Source organism: Fusarium keratoplasticum, chromosome 6 (assembly GCF_025433545.1).
Source record: "Fusarium keratoplasticum isolate Fu6.1 chromosome 6, whole genome shotgun sequence".
In the NCBI taxonomy this organism is placed as follows: domain Eukaryota; kingdom Fungi; phylum Ascomycota; class Sordariomycetes; order Hypocreales; family Nectriaceae; genus Fusarium; species Fusarium keratoplasticum.
This window is the reverse complement of record NC_070534.1, coordinates 135,055-154,191: the sequence shown is the minus strand read 5'-3', so window position 1 is coordinate 154,191 and position 19,137 is coordinate 135,055. Positions and strand designations below refer to the sequence as shown.

At 41.4% G+C, this 19,137-nt stretch overlaps 1 protein-coding gene across 1 annotated transcript; it reads left to right on the top strand.

Moving 5' to 3' along the window:
- Positions 1-14,561: 14,561 nt before the first annotated feature.
- Positions 14,562-17,422, top strand: NCS57_00800800 (uncharacterized protein; the record flags this gene model as incomplete). The annotated part of the gene is made up of 3 exons (XM_053057838.1): positions 14,562-16,197; positions 16,289-16,458; positions 16,502-17,422. 3 exons carry the CDS (start codon positions 14,562-14,564, stop codon positions 17,420-17,422), a joined length of 2,727 nt encoding a protein of 908 aa, XP_052911669.1.
- Between the last annotated feature and the right edge of the window lie 1,715 nt (positions 17,423-19,137).

The window sequence follows — 19,137 nt, the reverse complement described above, 5'->3', positions numbered from 1 at the left end:
GTAGTATCCCGCCTATCCTAGATAGCGTCCTCTATGTCTTGGGCGGTGTCTCTAGTATCTAATCAAATAATCTATATATCTCTCGTAAAATAAATGCCCGGATTTATTGAAAATTCCGGTGGTTGTGTTGTGGTACTAAAATTTTCTCCTCCGTCTCGTCCTTCCCTACTAGAAACCTAAGGATCCTCATAGGTTTCTAGTGCTACCCCTTTTTCCTCTTCGTTTCATTTCAGAGGCTTTCATACTAAGCAGCTTACTTAGCAATAAGGCCTAGAAGTTGCATTTCTATGCGTACTGGAGTGTTTCTCCTCGGGTATGGCATCTCACTTTTTTCGCTAAGATCCTCCTCCCCACTATCTTCCTCCTCACTTCCATCATCGCTTGCTTGATCAACCATTTAATCATTCGCTGCTTTCTTACTTCTCGTTACCCGCATATTCTCTTTATCTCCGCTTCCCTCTGAACTTTCTTTCTCCTCTTTGAGCTTCTTAAGGACTTCCTCTTTATCTAACTCCCCTTCCCACTAGCTATTTTCGTCCTTCACGAATTTCTTTAGGTAATCCCCATAGATAGATTTTATGATCTCATAACTATCAAGTATCTCGAGCTTATAGTAATTCGCCCCGTCATAATATTTAAAGATACGAAATGGGCCATACCACTTGCGTGCTATCTTCATTTTTATCGATATATTATTTAATCGGGGAACATCGAATCTCAATACCAAATCCCCAACCTTCAGAGGGGTCTTTCTCAACCTATGGACGTTCTTCTCGTTCTACTTCTTCGCAACTTTCGCCCTAAATACACCAATCTTTTGCCGCGCTGCTTCTACGTCTTTACCTTTTCTTTTAAGGATTCTAACCCTCGCAAGGATGAGGTCGTCTGCCATAGACACTTCATCCCAATTGATCAATCGCCAAGTGGGAAGATCAACCTCCAGGGGGTACGCTGGCTCCCATCCATAGATGAGATAGAAAGGAGAGTATCCGTGTGGTGCTTTCGCAGCTATTCTATCGGCGAAAAGCGCTCTCTCTAGGTTATCGTACCATCTTAGCTTCCCTTTTCTTTCTATCTTCCTTAAAGCCATCGAAATAGAGTAGTGCCCTCTCTCATTAATGCCATTAGCTTTGGGGTTATACGGAGACGTAACGATCTGCCGTATTCCCAATTCCTCGAGCAAGGGTGGAAATTCCTTCTTAAATTCGGGCCCACTATCCACTACTGCCACAGAAATCATGCCAAATCGGTAGATAAGGTTAGCCGCAAAGCGCCTTAGTGCTTTGGCCGTGATCTTCTTCAGAGGGATCGCTTCTACCTATCCTGTCATATCGCATCTTGCCTCCGCGAGGTACTTAAACCCTTGGTCTAGTGGCATATACTGGCAGTCGAAATAAACCTTGATTATGGGATTAAATAGTTTAGTGTGCTGGACGGCCTCTAATGGCCTCTAAGGAGCGTGGGCTTAATAGGTGGGGCAGCACCGTACTGCTTCGGAGACCTAGTTCCATATGCCATTCTAGAAATATCTCCTCTTCGCAAGGTTATAGGTCACTTCCCTGCCCTTATGACCGCTGTCGAAGTAATACGATTTAATTAACTTCTTCTGTATCTCCGGGTCATCTACCACTAGTAGAGGTAAATCGTAGTCCCGTTTTGCTCGCTTCTAAAGTCGTCGTCCTTGAATAAAGAAAGAAAGAGCCTTTCTTTTGAACCATTATAGTTATGAACGAGTTAGCCCCTTAGGCTTCTCAAAGGTACATAGGTATTTAGCTATATCCCTATGCTCTTGAGAGTAGATGCCATCTAGGACGTTAGGTTCCCCGTTGACGTAAACTATGTTGAGGTGGAGGTTAACGAAGTCTTTAATATCTCCTTTAACTTACGCGTCTAGTTAATCAGATGGTCCCGTATGCTTTCGTGATAATCCATTAGCCACGCGGTTCTTCTTTCTGGGTATGTGTCTGACTGTAAAATCAAAGAGAAGAAGGTAACTGATCTATCTCAAGACGAGGGAACCGGGCACGTCGTCTGCTTTGCCGTTGATTTAGTGGACTAATACTTGCGAATTAGTCTCAAGGACAAAGGGAATGCCATAGATTATGCCCCTAAGGCGGCGGAAGGCATAGAGGACCGCCCTGCACTCTCTCTTTATCGCGTCATACTTAGTTTCGGCTGGGTTCTATAATCCGGATTCGAATCGAATTAGTTTCCTTTTCCTATCGATTACTTGCATTAAAACGTATCCCCAGCCTAAAAGGCTTGCGTCGACTATAAGGATTACCTCCCTAGCTTCCTCGGAGTAGTTAAGAGTGATAAGGATCGGCGGTGCCGTGATCCTCTTCTTTAATGTCTCCATGGCCTCTTTTTGGTTTGCTCCCCAGATAAACTCGGCGTCTTTCTTTAGTAGATCCATCAAAGCCTTCGTAATCTATGCGAACTATTTGATCCATTGGCGATAGTATCCCATAATGCCAAGGAAGGACCTTACCTCCCCTACGTCGAAGTAGTCTTCCTACTCTAAAATTTTCATAACCTTCCTCTCTTCTGGCTTCCTCCCGTAGGTCCCATAGAGGTAGCTAGTAACTACTGCCGTTTTTCTGTAAAACTGAGACTTCTGGCCTGTAACCGTGTAGCCTGATAGCTCAATGTTTACTAGCACTTTATCGAGGTTGATTAAGTGCTCTAGAACAAAGCGGCGTATTCCTGGGGCTGCCTCCTCCCCACCGTAGTCCATTATAGGTCCCCTGACGTAGATATCGTCTAGGAAGGACTGATAGACGTTAGGGATTAGGTCTTTTAAGATTCGGAGGATATTTCGGGTGAACTAGGCGACTAAGTTTATGGCTCCTTGCGGCAGCGTGTATATTCTTAGTAATCTAATTGGCGTTATGAAACTAGTCAAGTCTCTGCTGACCTCTGCTAGTTCTATCTGATTATATCCTGAAAAGAAATCCAGGAGTGATAGTATCCTGTATATGGCAAAGTCTGCAGAGAACTCATCGCAGCCTAGAGGGATAAGGCTATCCCGTATTGTGTGTTTGTTCATTAATGTAGCCGAATTGATTAATCGAAACTGACCGTCTTTTTTCTAAATAAGGAAGAATGGGTTCCTATAGGGGCTATGACCTTCTTCGAGGATTCCTCTCTCTATCCGGGTTCTCAGGAGTTTGATAACCTCCTTCTCGCACCCTTTGGGGATAGGTATGCCTTTTGCTTGCTAGGCCTTGTGCTTAACTACCCTGATGACCTGCGGCGGTGCGACGAGTGGGTTAAGTTTTTCGCACTTTGAAAATTCCCATATAAGTGCCGCTTCTCTATTGTATATGATCTCGAGGAATATATCTAATTCTTCGCGCGTAAGGGTACTATCCACTTAATTAATTAGTCCTTAGAGTCGCTCTTTATAGATCTGGGTTCCTCGTTTAATATCTGAGAATTTTGGCGTGATCTAATCTCGGTATTTCGAATCCTCTTATAACTTCTCCTTTGCCTTTTCCTACTTTTTGGCTTTCTATTCTAGGTTACCTTCTGGGGTAGATCTATCTAACGGAACGTTATCTCTCGGGTAGATCTTAATACCTTTCTTTTTATAGAGAGTATTAACTAAGATTTCTTCTAACTTACTCCGGTTAGGCGGGTCTTTTCCTTTTTATATTTTATACTTCTTTCTTACCTATTTTCTAATTAAATGGTTTGCATCCTTAAGGGCCATATAATATTGCCTAATCGTCTCTGCTTTGATAATACTAATTACCTCCTCCCCCGACTCCTAACTTAATCACCATAGTGACATCGGGACGTCATCTGGTTCTAAACCACTCTCCTAATTAACCTCAGGTTTAGAGAGAAGGTTAATGTTTATTTTAGCGGCACGCTATTGTCTACGCCGTAAGTTAGGGCCTCCCACTTGATGGACCCTATAGCCGGGGTGACGACACGGGTGTTGCCTAGTTGGCATCGGAGGAGCATAGAACCGTCTCTTATCGAATGATTAAATAATACTCTCGCCGAGCGGATAAATAGCATACCGAGGATAAAGGGAATTAAGATTCCCTTTGAGGGCGCCACGTATATCCTCTGCTGGATCTATACATTGCCGAGGTATAGTCGAATAGTAGTCTGGCCTAGTATGGTGATTTGGTCCTAGGAGAAAGACATGGTTGAGGCATAGGCTGGAGTAACTTTGAGGCCGCAGGCTTTTGTAAGCTCCTGCGAAATAATGTTCCCTTCGGAGCCTATATCCACCATGGCTTCGATGACCTTGCCCTCCGGATTATCGAGTCTCATAAGAATGCGAGGTAGTTCCTGGGACTGGGCGACTCTCTTGCTTTGGCCCTCGTCTATTAGTTCGATGTTATTAACCATCTGATCAGTCGGTTCTCTTTCCTTAGCTATGGGCGTGGTCTTCCCTGAGGTCTCCGTCTTATTCTAATAAACCTCTACCGTCTTTATCTCTTCATCCATTATGCCCGCGTCGGTTGTGACGATATAGTCTCCGGGCTAAAGGTCCTTCGTATTATTATCGGTTCGGTTGGTTTGGCTTACTTCGTCGATGAGAATTACGTTTATGCCGGCTCTCTCGCTAATCGCTGTCTAGTAGGCCTCTCCCTAGTCTTATTCACTAACTTGGACCGCATTGGCGCCGTTGGCCTTTTGATCAGATGGTCCCCGCCCTTCTCCGGTGGTATACGGCGCGGGTTCGATGTAGGTGATCTGTTCCACGCTGTTAGCAATATCTTGGCAATCTTCCGCTACCTCTCTGCCTAGTTGGGGCAGCAATGTGAATAGCTTATCAGCTGGAATCGAGATCTTCTTCGTTCGAAAGTTATCTCTTAGCTCCTGTATGATTGAAGCCTGCTTTTCCTTAAGCGTTTGAAACCTCTGGCTCTTCTCTTTGCCTGTAGCGGCTGGTTTCTTAATTAGAGTCGACTTCCTGATCGGCTGAGTAGCTTCTTGCACTTTAGTGATATCTTCGACATGGACCCTCTTCCTTGCATTGGCGTTGACGGCGATAGTCGTAGTGGTAAGCGTCTGAGGCGCCCCTGCTTGATCAAATGGTGTGGGGTCTTCGTTGACTAAGATCACATTAGTGGAGGTTCTAGGCGGCGGGTTCTGGCTGTCTAGGATATCTCGGTCCCTACGCGTAATTTCCTTAGGCAATCGATTAAACCCTTCTGGGGACTTATACTTCGGGCGGTAGAGATCTAAGGCCTCGGGGTTCTTCCGTATGAAATCGTTAATGATGTTGTTCTCGGGCTGGGTTGGTGTGAACCTGAGCCCGGCTTTATTATGTTGTTCAAGCCGCCTCACCAGTGGGTATAAATCTGATTCCGGGAAGCGTATTAATTAGTTATAGACGAGCTTTTAGACTCCGAACTTCTTGAATTGGTACACAAGATTCGGCGGCAGCATTGCATCACCCCTTCCGAGGAGGGCCGCTCCACCTTGAGGGTCGTAACTCGCGATACCGGCGCTTTTATCATAGGCCAGGTTAGCATAGGTATCAGGAAAATGGTTTCTTCCTGCGCAATACTAACACGCCATGTTGTTTTGGTAGCCACCTCGCCCCGATCCGTAGGCCGCGTATGTATAGAGATTCTCGTGGTTCTGAGGTTGATTAATTGATACGGCGTTTGTCCTGAAGGGTTGGCTCGTCCCCGTGGCAGCCTGCCTGTCGTTCTCCCTCTGGATGATCTGAGCGAGCTGTAGCTGTGTCTCCTGCCCTTTCGCCAGATTGATCGAGAGCTGGGTCAATTGCGCGGTAAGGTCGTCGATCTTCGAGTTGATCACTTCGTTGGGCTCCTTTCTTAGGATCCTAGGGGTCTTGGTGCTTTTCGTGGAGGGGCTGGAGTTCCTTAGAGGGGTCGGGGCCCAGGTGACCTTGCGAGTATCATCTTCGTTTCTAGAGCGGTGGGTCTTCCTGATCTCGATCTTGTTCTCGTAGTACTATTTAATCATATCCGTAAGGTCATAGTAGTTTATGATGGTGAGTTCCCTGACGCCTTTGTTGTGCCTTTCGTAGATCCCATCAATGACCTCCTTAGGCAGTGCTTTATAGATAGCTCGGGACTACGTGCGGGAGTCCATCTAATTCTTATCGGTCTATTTGAAGAGATACTAATATTCATTTAACTATTTAATAATAGCGTAAAAGTTAACCTTTAGTCGGACCTCATTAAGTATTTTAAGCTTCTCTTTAACTATTTCGGTTTAATCAGAGTTATTATTTACAAAGGACTCCTTCAGTTTCTCTTAGGCCTCTTTCTAATCGAAGCCTTCTATAGCTTACCAGACTTCTCTCTTTATCTCGGGGTCGGTATATGATTCAAAGAGTCCCGGCTTTTTGTCTTCAGAAATATTTATGAGTTCTACTTACTAATTAAAGTTTCATAGGTACTTAGTCATATCTTTCCCTTTGAAGGCAGGGAGTGGGTGGAGCGGGATCGCAAATGAAGGACCATTTGATCCTTTGGTTATGAGTTCCTGGAATAGGTTGAAGAGGGCCTTGTTGACCGTCGCCTCGGTGTCGTTCTTGGCCTCCATGCTTTAGCTAGTATCGCTCTTTGGCATGGTATCAAGGCTTTTGTCATTCTGAGCCATCGGTACGATATCTGTGGTTGTCGTTGTTTGATCAGATGATTCCGAGTCGTTGCAATGTTTTTCCTTGCAATTCGCGCCTTTGAGAGGGTCGGGGGATCCCGTCCTGGGGGTTTCCTCGAATGCCGTCAGGATCAGGATGAGAGCAGTGAGTATTTCGCTTCTCGTAAGCCACCAGGCAAGCATTCCGATGATGAGGGCCTTCCATTGTCGCGTCGTAAGCGTCTTCATGAGCAGTTCCGGTGGAGGTGGCCTGCTAGCTCCGGTGAAGGGAGGTCCCTTCTGCGCTAGCCATGGGTTCACGATGTCTTCCTTTTCCGTATCCGTAGTAGGTGGGTCCCTTCTGCAACCGGCATTTGCTTTGTGTGGGGCACGGGAAGGGTCCATGTTGACTTCGATTGTCCGGGGTAATCTGATCAAATGATTCTAATCTTTTGGCGGTCAGGGGAAAGGCGGAATCGAGCCGTGGCTAATTTCGATACCGGCTGGGCGATTTTCAGGGTCCTCCTAATCGCCCGCTTCGTCTTTTTCGTCGCAATTCTTCAATATCTCGCGTTTCTTGATCTCGTGGAGGTGGTTGTGTTTATAGTCCATTGATTGGCAGCGTAGGAGTGCGCTCTCTTGTCTGATCAATCGGTTTTAACCAACTCTGGTATATACCAATCGTCAGAAAAGCAAGAGTATCAAAAATCCTGTGTGGGGGCACCAGATTTGTTGGAGAAACAGAACACACCACACCACACAGCCAGATCTTCGCGAATTCCTTTCGTGACCTTTCAAAAGAGGGATCTCACACACTGTCTCGTGATCTCAATAACATAGAAAATAGTAAGGGCAAATGATTAATTAATAGTAATAATAATTACGCCGAGGAAGAAAGCCTGAAGCTCCCCTTTCTCGTCATGATCGATGAAGATAATAATAATGATCAGAGGCCGCGGCCTCTGACCTTTTTCTACATATAAGAAATTGCCCAACGGCCCAAAACGGCTTAGCACTCATTTTCCCCAACTCACTATGTACTTAGCTATTTATATATAAATAATATTTTTTAAAAACCTAAGAAAATTATATATAGTTTTATTACTTATTAAATAACTAAAAATACTTTTTTTTTATTCATAGCTAATTTCTAGCTATTTTTATAGACCTAAGGTTTAGCGCTTTTAGGTACACAATATATATAACGAGAGGGTATTTCCCAAGGGATAAACCGGTCGTACTGGGTTTATATTAGCAGAGGATTAGGAGGCATACTCTAAGGCAGAGGATATAAGTCACGTCTAGTAATATACTCAAGGGTATTAAGTATAACCAAGTTATATTAATAGCTAAGGTAGCTACTATATAGGAAAGTATAATAAATATATCTATATACTTTTTAGTGATATGCTAGATTATAAGGATCACCTAGTGATCCTATTGATCTAGATTATTAGGATCACAGCGCGATCTAAGTAATCTATCCTTAATTAGTTAGTCTAGGGCCCGCTTATATTACGTGCTAGCGACCTTTCTTAAGGCCATAATACGAGACTTCCCCTCTATTAGTCTTATCCTCAAGGCTATATCTATAGCCTATTATCGGTGAGTGACTAACTTAATTCCTTAAAAATTCTTACTAATAAGATATTAGGTTATATTTCTAAATTAAAGAAATCCATATAGTATTCCCTTCTAGTTTCTCGTTTTAATACTAAGGGGTTTAATACTATGCCTTACTTATCGTATTTTTAGGCCTAGAAGGTCTATCGGATAATAGCGGGTTCTACTCATTACTAAGAGTATATTTATCGCGGTTAGTCTTATAACGGTACTAATATATTGTCTTTTCGTAAGTTATGCTTCCCTACCGGTTAACTCTATATTTAGCTAATTCCCGGGGTCCTAGTTTCTAAAAACCTTAATACTTAGCGCAAGGTAGATATAGATATCGAGAAGGCTAAGGATAAGTTATAAGAGACCCTGGCTCATTTAGCTCGTCTAAGGAAGTAGCATTATTTACTTCGTGAGCGGGGTTCCTAGCTTTTTTCTCGGGGGATACGGGAATTAGACAAGGAGGATAGGGTTTATTCCTAGGAGGAGGTACTTATCGCCGAGTAGTAGGCGGTGGGCAACTTATAGGCGAGTGGCGCGTTTAGTATTATTAATTAGTCTGCCTTAGGTTTAGATAAGTTAGATCTCGTCGTCGTTAGTAGAAGTCCTTTAAAAGGCATTATGTATTAGTGAGGTGCTCTAGGGGTTCCTAGGTATTTTCTAAGTCTAGGTAGTTTTTCTATTTAATAAAATATATTATTTTATTATTGACTTTGTTTATATCGAGGATAGCTTCTATAATATATTCTTCTAGTCTGTTAACTTTGGTTTTTAGTTTATTACTAGTTTTGACTTAGATAGTATTTTATACTAATTTAAGTAATAAAATATAAAAGATTAGGTAGAGCTTAACCTTAGGTAGTAAGTCTAGTTTATAGTTATATTTTAAGATTTTCTACTTAATTTTATATAGTCTAATATATTTATAGTTAAGTTTTTTATTTTATTATTTTATTTTAATGTTTTTTATCGCGAGGTAGATTATATCCCCCTCCGAGAAGGTTAGTCCCTTAATCCTTTTCTTATTAATATAACTTATTATTCTATTTCTAATAAACTCGAGTTCTATCTATATTTCTTTATATAGATTTTTTAGCTAGTCACTAGTAAGGATAGCTTTAAGGTTAATAATAATATCTCGTATTTATTAGTATATATCTAGCGTAAATCTAAAATTAGTATAGGCTAATATAATCTTTATGCTTTTATTTATAGCTATATTATAAGCTAGTTATATAACTAGTAGTTTTTTAACCTAATTAATTTATTTATGGTTAATATAGTATCGGAGGTATTATTCTAGTATTTAGTTTATATGTTCTATCTATCTATCTATCTCCTTATAGTATATAATAGAGAGTTTATAGTTAATTCCTAAGTATCCTATTAGGCTTTACTAGAATTTTAAAGTAAATAGTAATCCTTAGTCTATAATAATTTCGAGTAGTATGCTATATATCTTAGTAATATAAAAGTAAAATAGGTAGGCGAATTCTTTAGCTATTATTAACTCTTTATAGGGTATAAAATAGGAAAATTTCATAAGTCTATCTATAATAATAAAAATACTATTATAGAAGTTTCTAATAGCTAGTTCTTCTAATAGGGGTAATTTAGTAATAAAATCTATAGTAATTAAATCCTATAGTTATTTTATAACCGGGAGTAGTTATAGTTTTCCGTAGGGTTTATAGCGTTATATCTTAGTTTTTATATAGAGGTCGCATTAATTAATAATTATTAAAATAATTTTCTTTATATTAGGGAAAGTAAATATTATCTTAATTTATTCTAGGGTTCTATTAATTCCTTAGTGGCTATATAGTTAGTATTTATAGATTTCGCGTATAAGGTCATATTATAGCTCGTTTAGGACTTATTATTTATCTATTTTCTTATTATCTAGGAGTTATTTATTATATTATTAAATTTATTTTAGGAGTAGATTACCTTATTCTATTGCATAGGTTATTTTAATAACTCGGTGAGGTATTCCCGTGATCTTACTTTATTCGTAGGTAATAGGTTTAATATTAGGGTTATATTTTATATATTTCCGCATCTATTATTTAATTTTTTATTTAAACTAATAGTCGTTATAGATATGGTTTATTTATTTAAATATTAGCTAGTAATTTCTATCATAGGGGAATAAGTCGTGATAATATCTAAAGATTAGTTTAAATACTTCGTTAGGAATAGTGATTCCTCCTTAGTATATAAGGAGTCTATCTTCCCTTTGGTCATAGCCCCTAGCATAATCTATAAAGTCAATGATTTATTTCTTATAGCTATGGATGAGCTGGAGGTATTCTAGTAGGGGTATTAGCCCATCGCTCTGTTTGGTGTTTGTATTTATCTTTCGTTAGGTTAGCTATTAGTTTTCTCGGCAGGTTTTATAGTATATATAACTGCTTGGTCCCGCGTTAAGGTCTTCCTAATTAAAGTAGCGATATATTATTTCCTAGAAATCTCTATTATTAAGCTTCTTATTATATTTCATAGTCTAATAATAGTATTCGATGAATTCTTCTATATATTTCTATAGTATAAAGATGCGTTTCTAGTAGGTAATTATCTCTTATTAGCTTCCTACCTAGTCTGCTTATCGGATAATAAGTCTCCTAAGTTCTTTAATAGTAATATCGGCGATGATTTTATTTTTCTATTTATTTATTAAGTAGTATAGGAGTGCCTATTATCTAAGGTAGGTAATTATCTATTATTTAAGGTATCCTTCTTATATAAATTATAGGAGTTATTCTTTTGCCTTAATCTTTCTAGTATTAAGGTTAGGTCATCGGCTAATAGTATTAGCTCGTCTATTCTCTATTCCTTTAATATAGATAATAATATAGTTAAATTCTAATAGGTATTTAGCGTATTATAATTATTATCTATTGAGTTCTTAGGTTCTCGCGAAGTAGGTAATATTCTTATAGTCTATATATATCTTAATCTAGTGCTTACTCCCTAGTAGGTAGTATTAGAATTCCTTAAAGGTATTAATTATTATAAGGAATTCTTTATTATAGATAAGGTAGTTAAGTTCTGCCCTGTATAACTTATGGGAGTAGAATATAATAGGGTATAGAAGTCCTTTATTATCTTGCTATCTGATCTAGGTACCTAGCGCGAAGTCTAAGGTATTTATTTTAAGTTCGATTTATCGAGATAGGTCGAATATCTTAAGTACTAGTTCGCTTAGGATAAGCTCCTTGATTTTATTAAAGGCTTCTTTAGCTCTAGTCCTAAATATAAATATTTTATCTTTCTTTATAAGGTTAATTAATAATATAGTAATCTTCCTAAATCGCTTAAGAAACTTATAGTAATAATTAGTGAAACCTAGGAAGGCTTATATTTCCTTAATGTTTATTAGTTCCTTTTATTTTTTAATTACTAAGACCTTCTTAGGGTCTATATATATTTTATTATGGGAGATAATATATCTAAGGAATTCTACTTCTAAGGCATAGAACTTACTTTTTTTAGGTTTTATTAGTAACTTAGTATCTTATAGTATTTATAATACCTTATAGATATATTTTATATATTTTTCCTTTATTTTAGAGAAGATAAGGATATTATCTAGGTAATATATAATAAATATATCTAGATGTTTTTATAGCATATTATTAATTATTTATTAAAATGCCATAGGTGTATTAATAAGTCTAAAAGGCATAATAAGGTACTTAAATAGTCTATATTTAGTATAAAAAGTAGTTTTTTATTTATGCCCTTCTTTAATACGGATGAGGTTATAGGCTCCTTTGAGGTTAAGTATAGTAAAATACTTTATTCTAAATAGTTAGTCCTTTAGCTCGCTAATAAGTAATAGCGGCGTATAGTCTTTAATAGTTATAGTATTAAGTATTTGAAAGTCGACGTAGAGTTAAAGCTTATTATTCTTTTTTAGAATAAATATAACGGGGTATCTAATAGGTAACTTACTTTCCCTAATATATCCTTTTTATAATATATCTTTGATATATTCTTTTAATATTAGTAGTTATGCTTCGTTAAGTAGGTAGAGTTTATTAAAGCTAGGTTACTTCCTATCTATAAACTTAATTTCTAAGTTATAATATATATATTTAGGTAATCCTATCTTGAGTTCTTTTGCGAAGAGTTTCTTATAGATATAGTATTATAGTGAGATATTCTTAAGTTATTTTTCTTCTAGTATCTCCTTAATTTATTCTAGGTTCTCTTCTAATTTACGAAATTATTTTATAATATATATAATTATTTGCTAATTCTATTGTTTTTATCTATTATAGTATTTATATTATATTCCTTTAGGTAGAGAGGTATCTCGGGTTTGCCTTTACCTAACTTCTCTAATATCTTTAGTAGGAGTTTAAGATCTTATATTATATCCTAAGTTATTATTTATTATGAAGAGTACCTTATTATTAAAAGAGAATACCTAGCTAGTTCTTTAGTCAAAATATAAGTTATAATATTATAACTATAGGTACCTAAGTATAAGGTCATAGTACTTATTTAGTATTATATTAAATAAAATCCCTTAGTTTTTTTTTTTAATAAAGACCTTAAGGTAATTAATCTTATATTAGATAACTCTATTATTATAATTAAAAAGGGTTCCCTCTAAGTTAGTAATTATATAGGGCGCCTACTTATGCTTCTATAGTAGCTTAAGCCTATTCGCCGTGGTCGGGTTAAAGTAATTTTACTTAGCTTTACTATCTATTAAAGTATTTAATTATTCTCCCTTGACTTATACTTTTAATTCTAGGTATTATCGCCTATATACTCTGTTCATAGAGTAAAGGGCCTTCTAGGGTAGCTTTTTCCCATATTTATCTATCTATTACCCTATGCCGGATAGGGTATCTAGTTTTTTAACTTCTCGATAGCATAGCTAAGGTAATTGAATTTATACTCGCTATTCGCGTATACTTCGTAGTTATAGTTATTTACTTAGCTATTAACCTATTCCTAGTAGCTTTATTCTATTATCTTATTTCTTTTATCTTAATAGGTATAGTCTTCTCGTGGTGGCTCTAGGTGGACCTTATTGAGGTCTCCTCGCCTAATATAATTAGCATATTCTTATAGAACCTTATCGGTGGGTCTATAGTCTTTCTAGAGGTATAATTAGATGCCTTTATATTATTTTTTATTAATAGCATTTCCTTAGTGAGTAAGGAAATTAAATCCTTCTTTTGCTATATATTCTAGTCGGTTATATATAGCTAGTACCTCTTATCCGTATTGTGGATATATTTCTTCGCAATAGAGGGTTACTTCTGTATTAGGGTAGCTTCTATTTAGTGCTTCCTCTTACTCTATAATAATTCGCTATATAGCGATAATAATCTATTATTCTAGGCTAATAGTCCCTTCCTTAGTGGGATAAAAACATAGCGTAGCGATACTAAGTCCTTTGTATTACTTATTGACCTTATATTAATAGGTTTCATAGGCTAAGTAAGGCCTAGTATTTAGCTATAGTAGTAGGACTAGAAAATAGTCGTTTTATTATTTATCGGCGATATATATGCTATAAAGGTAGTCCCTATATAATACCTAAGAGATTTCTTTGTATTATAGGTATATAGGTATAATATATAGGTCGTCTAATAAGTTAAGCCGTGGTTCTAGCTATTAAGGGTTTATAGCTAGTTCCTTATAATATACTCGGATATAGATATCTTTTATATTATTAATATTTTATTATTTTTTAGCTAGCTAGATATGCTATTGAGTTGGGGAAAATGAGTGCTAAGCCGTTTTGGGCCGTTGGGCAATTTCTTGTACGTAGAAAAAGGTCAGAGGCCGCGGCCTCTGATCATCATCATCATCTTCATCGATCATGACGAGAAAGGGGAGCTTCAGGCTTTCTTCCTCGGCGTAATCATTATTGCTATCAATTGATCATTTGCCCTTACTATTTTCTATGTTATTGAGATCACGAGACAGTGTGTGAGATCCCTCTTTTGAAAGGTCACGAAAGGAATTCGCGAAGATCTGGCTGTGTGGTGTGGTGTGTTCTGTTTCTCCAACAAATCTGGTGCCCCCACACAGGATTTTTGATACTCTTGCTTTTCTGACGATTGGTATATACCAGAGTTGGTTAAAACCGATTGATCAGACAAGAGAGCGCACTCCTACGCTGCCAATCAATGGACTATAAACACAACCACCTCCACGAGATCAAGAAACGCGAGATATTGAAGAATTGCGACGAAAAAGACGAAGCGGGCGATTAGGAGGACCCTGAAAATCGCCCAGCCGGTATCGAAATTAGCCACGGCTCGATTCCGCCTTTCCCCTGACCGCCAAAAGATTAGAATCATTTGATCAGATTACCCCGGACAATCGAAGTCAACATGGACCCTTCCCGTGCCCCACACAAAGCAAATGCCGGTTGCAGAAGGGACCCACCTACTACGGATACGGAAAAGGAAGACATCGTGAACCCATGGCTAGCGCAGAAGGGACCTCCCTTCACCGGAGCTAGCAGGCCACCTCCACCGGAACTGCTCATGAAGACGCTTACGACGCGACAATGGAAGGCCCTCATCATCGGAATGCTTGCCTGGTGGCTTACGAGAAGCGAAATACTCACTGCTCTCATCCTGATCCTGACGGCATTCGAGGAAACCCCCAGGACGGGATCCCCCGACCCTCTCAAAGGCGCGAATTGCAAGGAAAAACATTGCAACGACTCGGAATCATCTGATCAAACAACGACAACCACAGATATCGTACCGATGGCTCAGAACGACAAAAGCCTTGATACCGTGCCAAAGAGCGACACTGGCCAAAGCACGGAGGCCAAGAACGACACCGAGGCGACGGTCAACAAGGCCCTCTTCAACCTGTTCCAGGAACTCATGACCAAAGGATCAAATGGTCCTTCGTTTGCGATCCCGCTCCACCCACTCCCTGCCTTCAAAGGGAAAGATGTGACTGAGTACCTGCGAAACTTCAACCAGCAAGCAGAACTCATGAATATTTCTGAAGACAAAAAGCCGGGACTCTTTGAATCATACACCGACCCCGAGATGAAGAGAGAAGTCCGGCAAGCTATGGAAGGCTTCGACTGGAAAGAGGCCCAAGAGAAACTGAAGGAGTCCTTTGCGAACGATGACTCCGATCAAACCGAAACGGTCGAAGAGAAGCTTGAAATACTCAATGAGGTCCGACTGAAGGTTGACTTTCACGCCATTATTAAATGGTTGAATGAACATCAGTATCTCTTCAAACAGACCGATAAGAATTGGATGGACTCCCGCACGCAGTCCCGAGCCATCTACAAAGCACTGCCTGAGGAGGTCATTGATGGGATCTGCGAAAGGCACAACAAAGGCGTCAGGGAACTCACCATCATGAACTACCATGACCTTACGGATATGATCAAACGGTACTGCGAGAACAAGATCGAGATCAGGAAGACCCACCGCTCTAGAAACGAAGATGATACTCGCAAGGTCACCTGGGCCCCGACCCCTCCAAGGAACTCCAGCCCCTCCACGAAAAGCACCAAGACCCCTAGGATCCTGAGAAAGGAGCCCGACGAAGTGACCAACTCGAAGATCGACGACCTTACCGCGCAATTGACCCAGCTCTCGATCAATCTGGCGAAAGGGCAGGAGACACAGCTACAGCTCGCTCAGATCATCCAGAGGGAGAACGACAGGCAGGCTGCCACGGGGACGAGCCAACCCTTCAGGACAAACGCCGTATCAATTGATCAACCTCAGAACCACGAGAATCTCTACACATACGCGGCCTACGGATCGGGGCGAGGTGGCTACCAAAACAACATGGCGTGTTGGTATTGCGCAGGAAGAAACCATTTTCCCGACACCTGTGCTGACCTGGCCTATGATAAAAGCGCCGGTATCGCGAGTTACGACCCTCAAGGTGGAGCGGCCCTCCTCGGAAGGGGTGATGCAATGCTGCCGCCGAATCTTGTGTACCAATTCAAGAAGTTCGAGTCCGAAAGCTCGTCCACAACTGGTTGATGCGCTTCCCGGAATCAGATTTACACCCACTGGTGAGGCGGCTTGAACAACATAACAAAGCCGGGCTCAGGTTCACACCAACCCAGCCGAGAACAACATCATTGACGATTTCATACGGAAGAACCCCGAGGCCTTGGATCTCTACCGCCCGAAGTATAAGTCCCCAGAAGGGTTTGATCGATTGCCTAAGGAAATTACGCGTGGGGACCGAGATATCCTGGACAGCCAGAACCCGCCGCCTGGAACCTCCACTAATGTGATCTTGGTCAACGAAGACCCCACACCATTTGATCAAGCAGGGGGCGCCTCAGACGCTTACCACTACGACTGTCGCCGTCAACGCCAATGCAAGGAAGAGGGTCCATGTCGAAGATATCACTGAAGTGCAAGAAGCTGCTCAGCCGATCAGGAAGTCGACTCCAATTGAGAAACCAGCCGCTACAGGCAAAGAGAAGAGCCAGAGGTTTCAAACGCTTGAGGAAAAGCAGGCTTCAATCATACAGGAGCTGAGAGATGACTTTCGAACGAAGAAGATCTCGATTCCAGCTGATAAGCTATTCACATTGCTGCCCCAACTAGGCAGAGAGGTAGCGGAAGATTGCCAAGACATTGCTAACAGCGTGGAACAGATCACCTACATCGAACCCGCGCCGTATACCACCGGAGAAGGGCGGGGACCATCTGATCAAAAGGCCAACGGCGCCAATGCGGTCCAAGTTGGTGAACAAGACTGGGGAGAGGCCTACTGGACAGCGATCAGCGAGAGAGCCGGCGTGAACGTAATTCTCATCGACGAAGTAAGCCAAACCGACCGAACCGATGATAATACGAAGGACCTTCAGCCCGGAGACTATATCGTCACAACCGACGCGGGCACAACGGACGAAGAGACAAAGACGGTGGAGGTTCGTCAGAACAAGACGGAGACCTCAGGGAAGACCACGCCCACAGCCAAGGAAAGAGAACCGACTGATCAGATGGTTAATAACATCGAACTGATGGACGAGGGCCAAAGCAAGAGAGTCGCCCAGTCCCAGGAACTACCTCGCATTCTTGTGAGACTCGATAATCCGGAGGGCAAGGTCATCGAAGCCATGGTGGATACAGGCTCCGAAGGGAACATCATTTCGCAGGAGCTTGCAAAAAAGCCTGCGGCCTCAAAGTTGCTCCAGCCCGTGCCTCAACCACGTCTTTCTCCCAGGACCAAATCACCATGCTAGGCCAGACTACTGTTCGACTGTACCTCGGCAATGTATGGATCCAGCAGAGGATGTACGTGGCGCCCTCAAAGGGAATCTCAATTCCCTTCATCCTCGGCATGCCATTCGTCCGCTCGGCGAGTATCATTTGATCATTCGACAAGAGACGGTTCTATGCTCCTCCGATGCCAACTAGGCAACACCCGTGTCGTCACCCCGGCTGCAGGGTCCATCAAGTGGGAGGCCCCAACTTACGGCGTGGACAACAGCGTGCCGCTAAAATAAACGTCAACCTTCTCTCCAAACCTGAGGTTGACTGGGAGAGTGGTTTGGAACCGGACGACGTCCCGACGTCACTACGGTGGTTGAGTCGGGAGTCGGGGGAGGAGGTGATCGGTATTGTCAAAGCAGAGACGATCAGGCAATATCATGTGGCCCTTGAGGATGCAAACCATTTGATCAGAAAATGGGCAAGAAAGAAGTATGAAATACGGAAAGGAAAAGACCCGCCTGACCGGAGCAAGTTGGAAGAAATCTTGGTCAATACTCTCTACAAAAAGAAAGGCGTCAAGATCCACCGAGAGATGACGTTCCGTCAGATGGATCTACCCCAGAAGGTGACCCAGAATGGAAAGCCAAAAAGTGGGAGAAGGCAAAGGAGAAGTTGCAAGAGGATTCGAAATACCGAGATTGGATCACGCCAAAATTCTCAGACATCAAACGAGGAACCCGGATCTACAAAGAGCGACTCCAAGGACTAATTGATCAAGTGGATGGCACCCTCACGCGCGAAGAATTGGATGTATTCCTCGAGATCATGTACAACAGAGAAGCGGCACTTGCATGGGAATTTTCAGAGTGCGGAAAACTTGACCCACTCGTCGCACCGCCGCAGGTCATCAGGGTGGTTGAGCACAAGGCCTGGCAAGCAAAAGGCATACCTATCCCCAAAGGGTGCGAGAAGGAGGTTATCAAACTCCTGAGAACCCGGATGGAGAGAGGAATCCTCGAAGAAGGTCATGGCCCCTATAGGAACCCATTCTTCCTTGTTCAGAAAAAGGACGGTCAGTTTCGATTGATCAATTCGGCTACATTGATGAACAAACACACAATACGGGACAGCCTTATCCCTCCAGGCTGCGATGAGTTCTCTGCAGACTTTGCCATGTGCAGGATGCTGTCACTCCTGGATTTCTTTTCAGGATATGATCAGATGGAACTAGCGGAGGTCAGCAGAGACTTGACTAGTTTCATGACGCCAATTGGATTACTAAGAATGTGCACGCTGCCGCAAGGAGCCACAAACTCAGTCGCCCAGTTCACCCGAAACATCCTCCGAATCTTGAGAGACCTGATCCCTGACGTCTGTCGGTCCTTCCTAGACGATATCTGCGTCAGGGGACCTACAACGGACTACGGTGGGGAGGAGGCAGCCCCAGGAATACGCCGCTTTGTTCTGGAGCACTTGATCAACCTCGATAAAGTGCTAGTGAACATTGAGCTATCAGGCTGCACGGTTGCAGGCCAGAAGTCTCAGTTTTGCAGAAAAAACGGCAGTGGTTACTGGCTACCTCTGTGGGACCTACGGGAGGAAGCCAGAAGAGAGGAAGGTTGTGAAAATTTTGGAGTGGGAAGACTGCTTCGACGTAGGGGGAGGTAAGGTCCTTCCTTGGCATTGTGGGATACTATCGCCAATGGATCAAATGGTTCGCATGGATTGCGAAGGCTTTGACGGA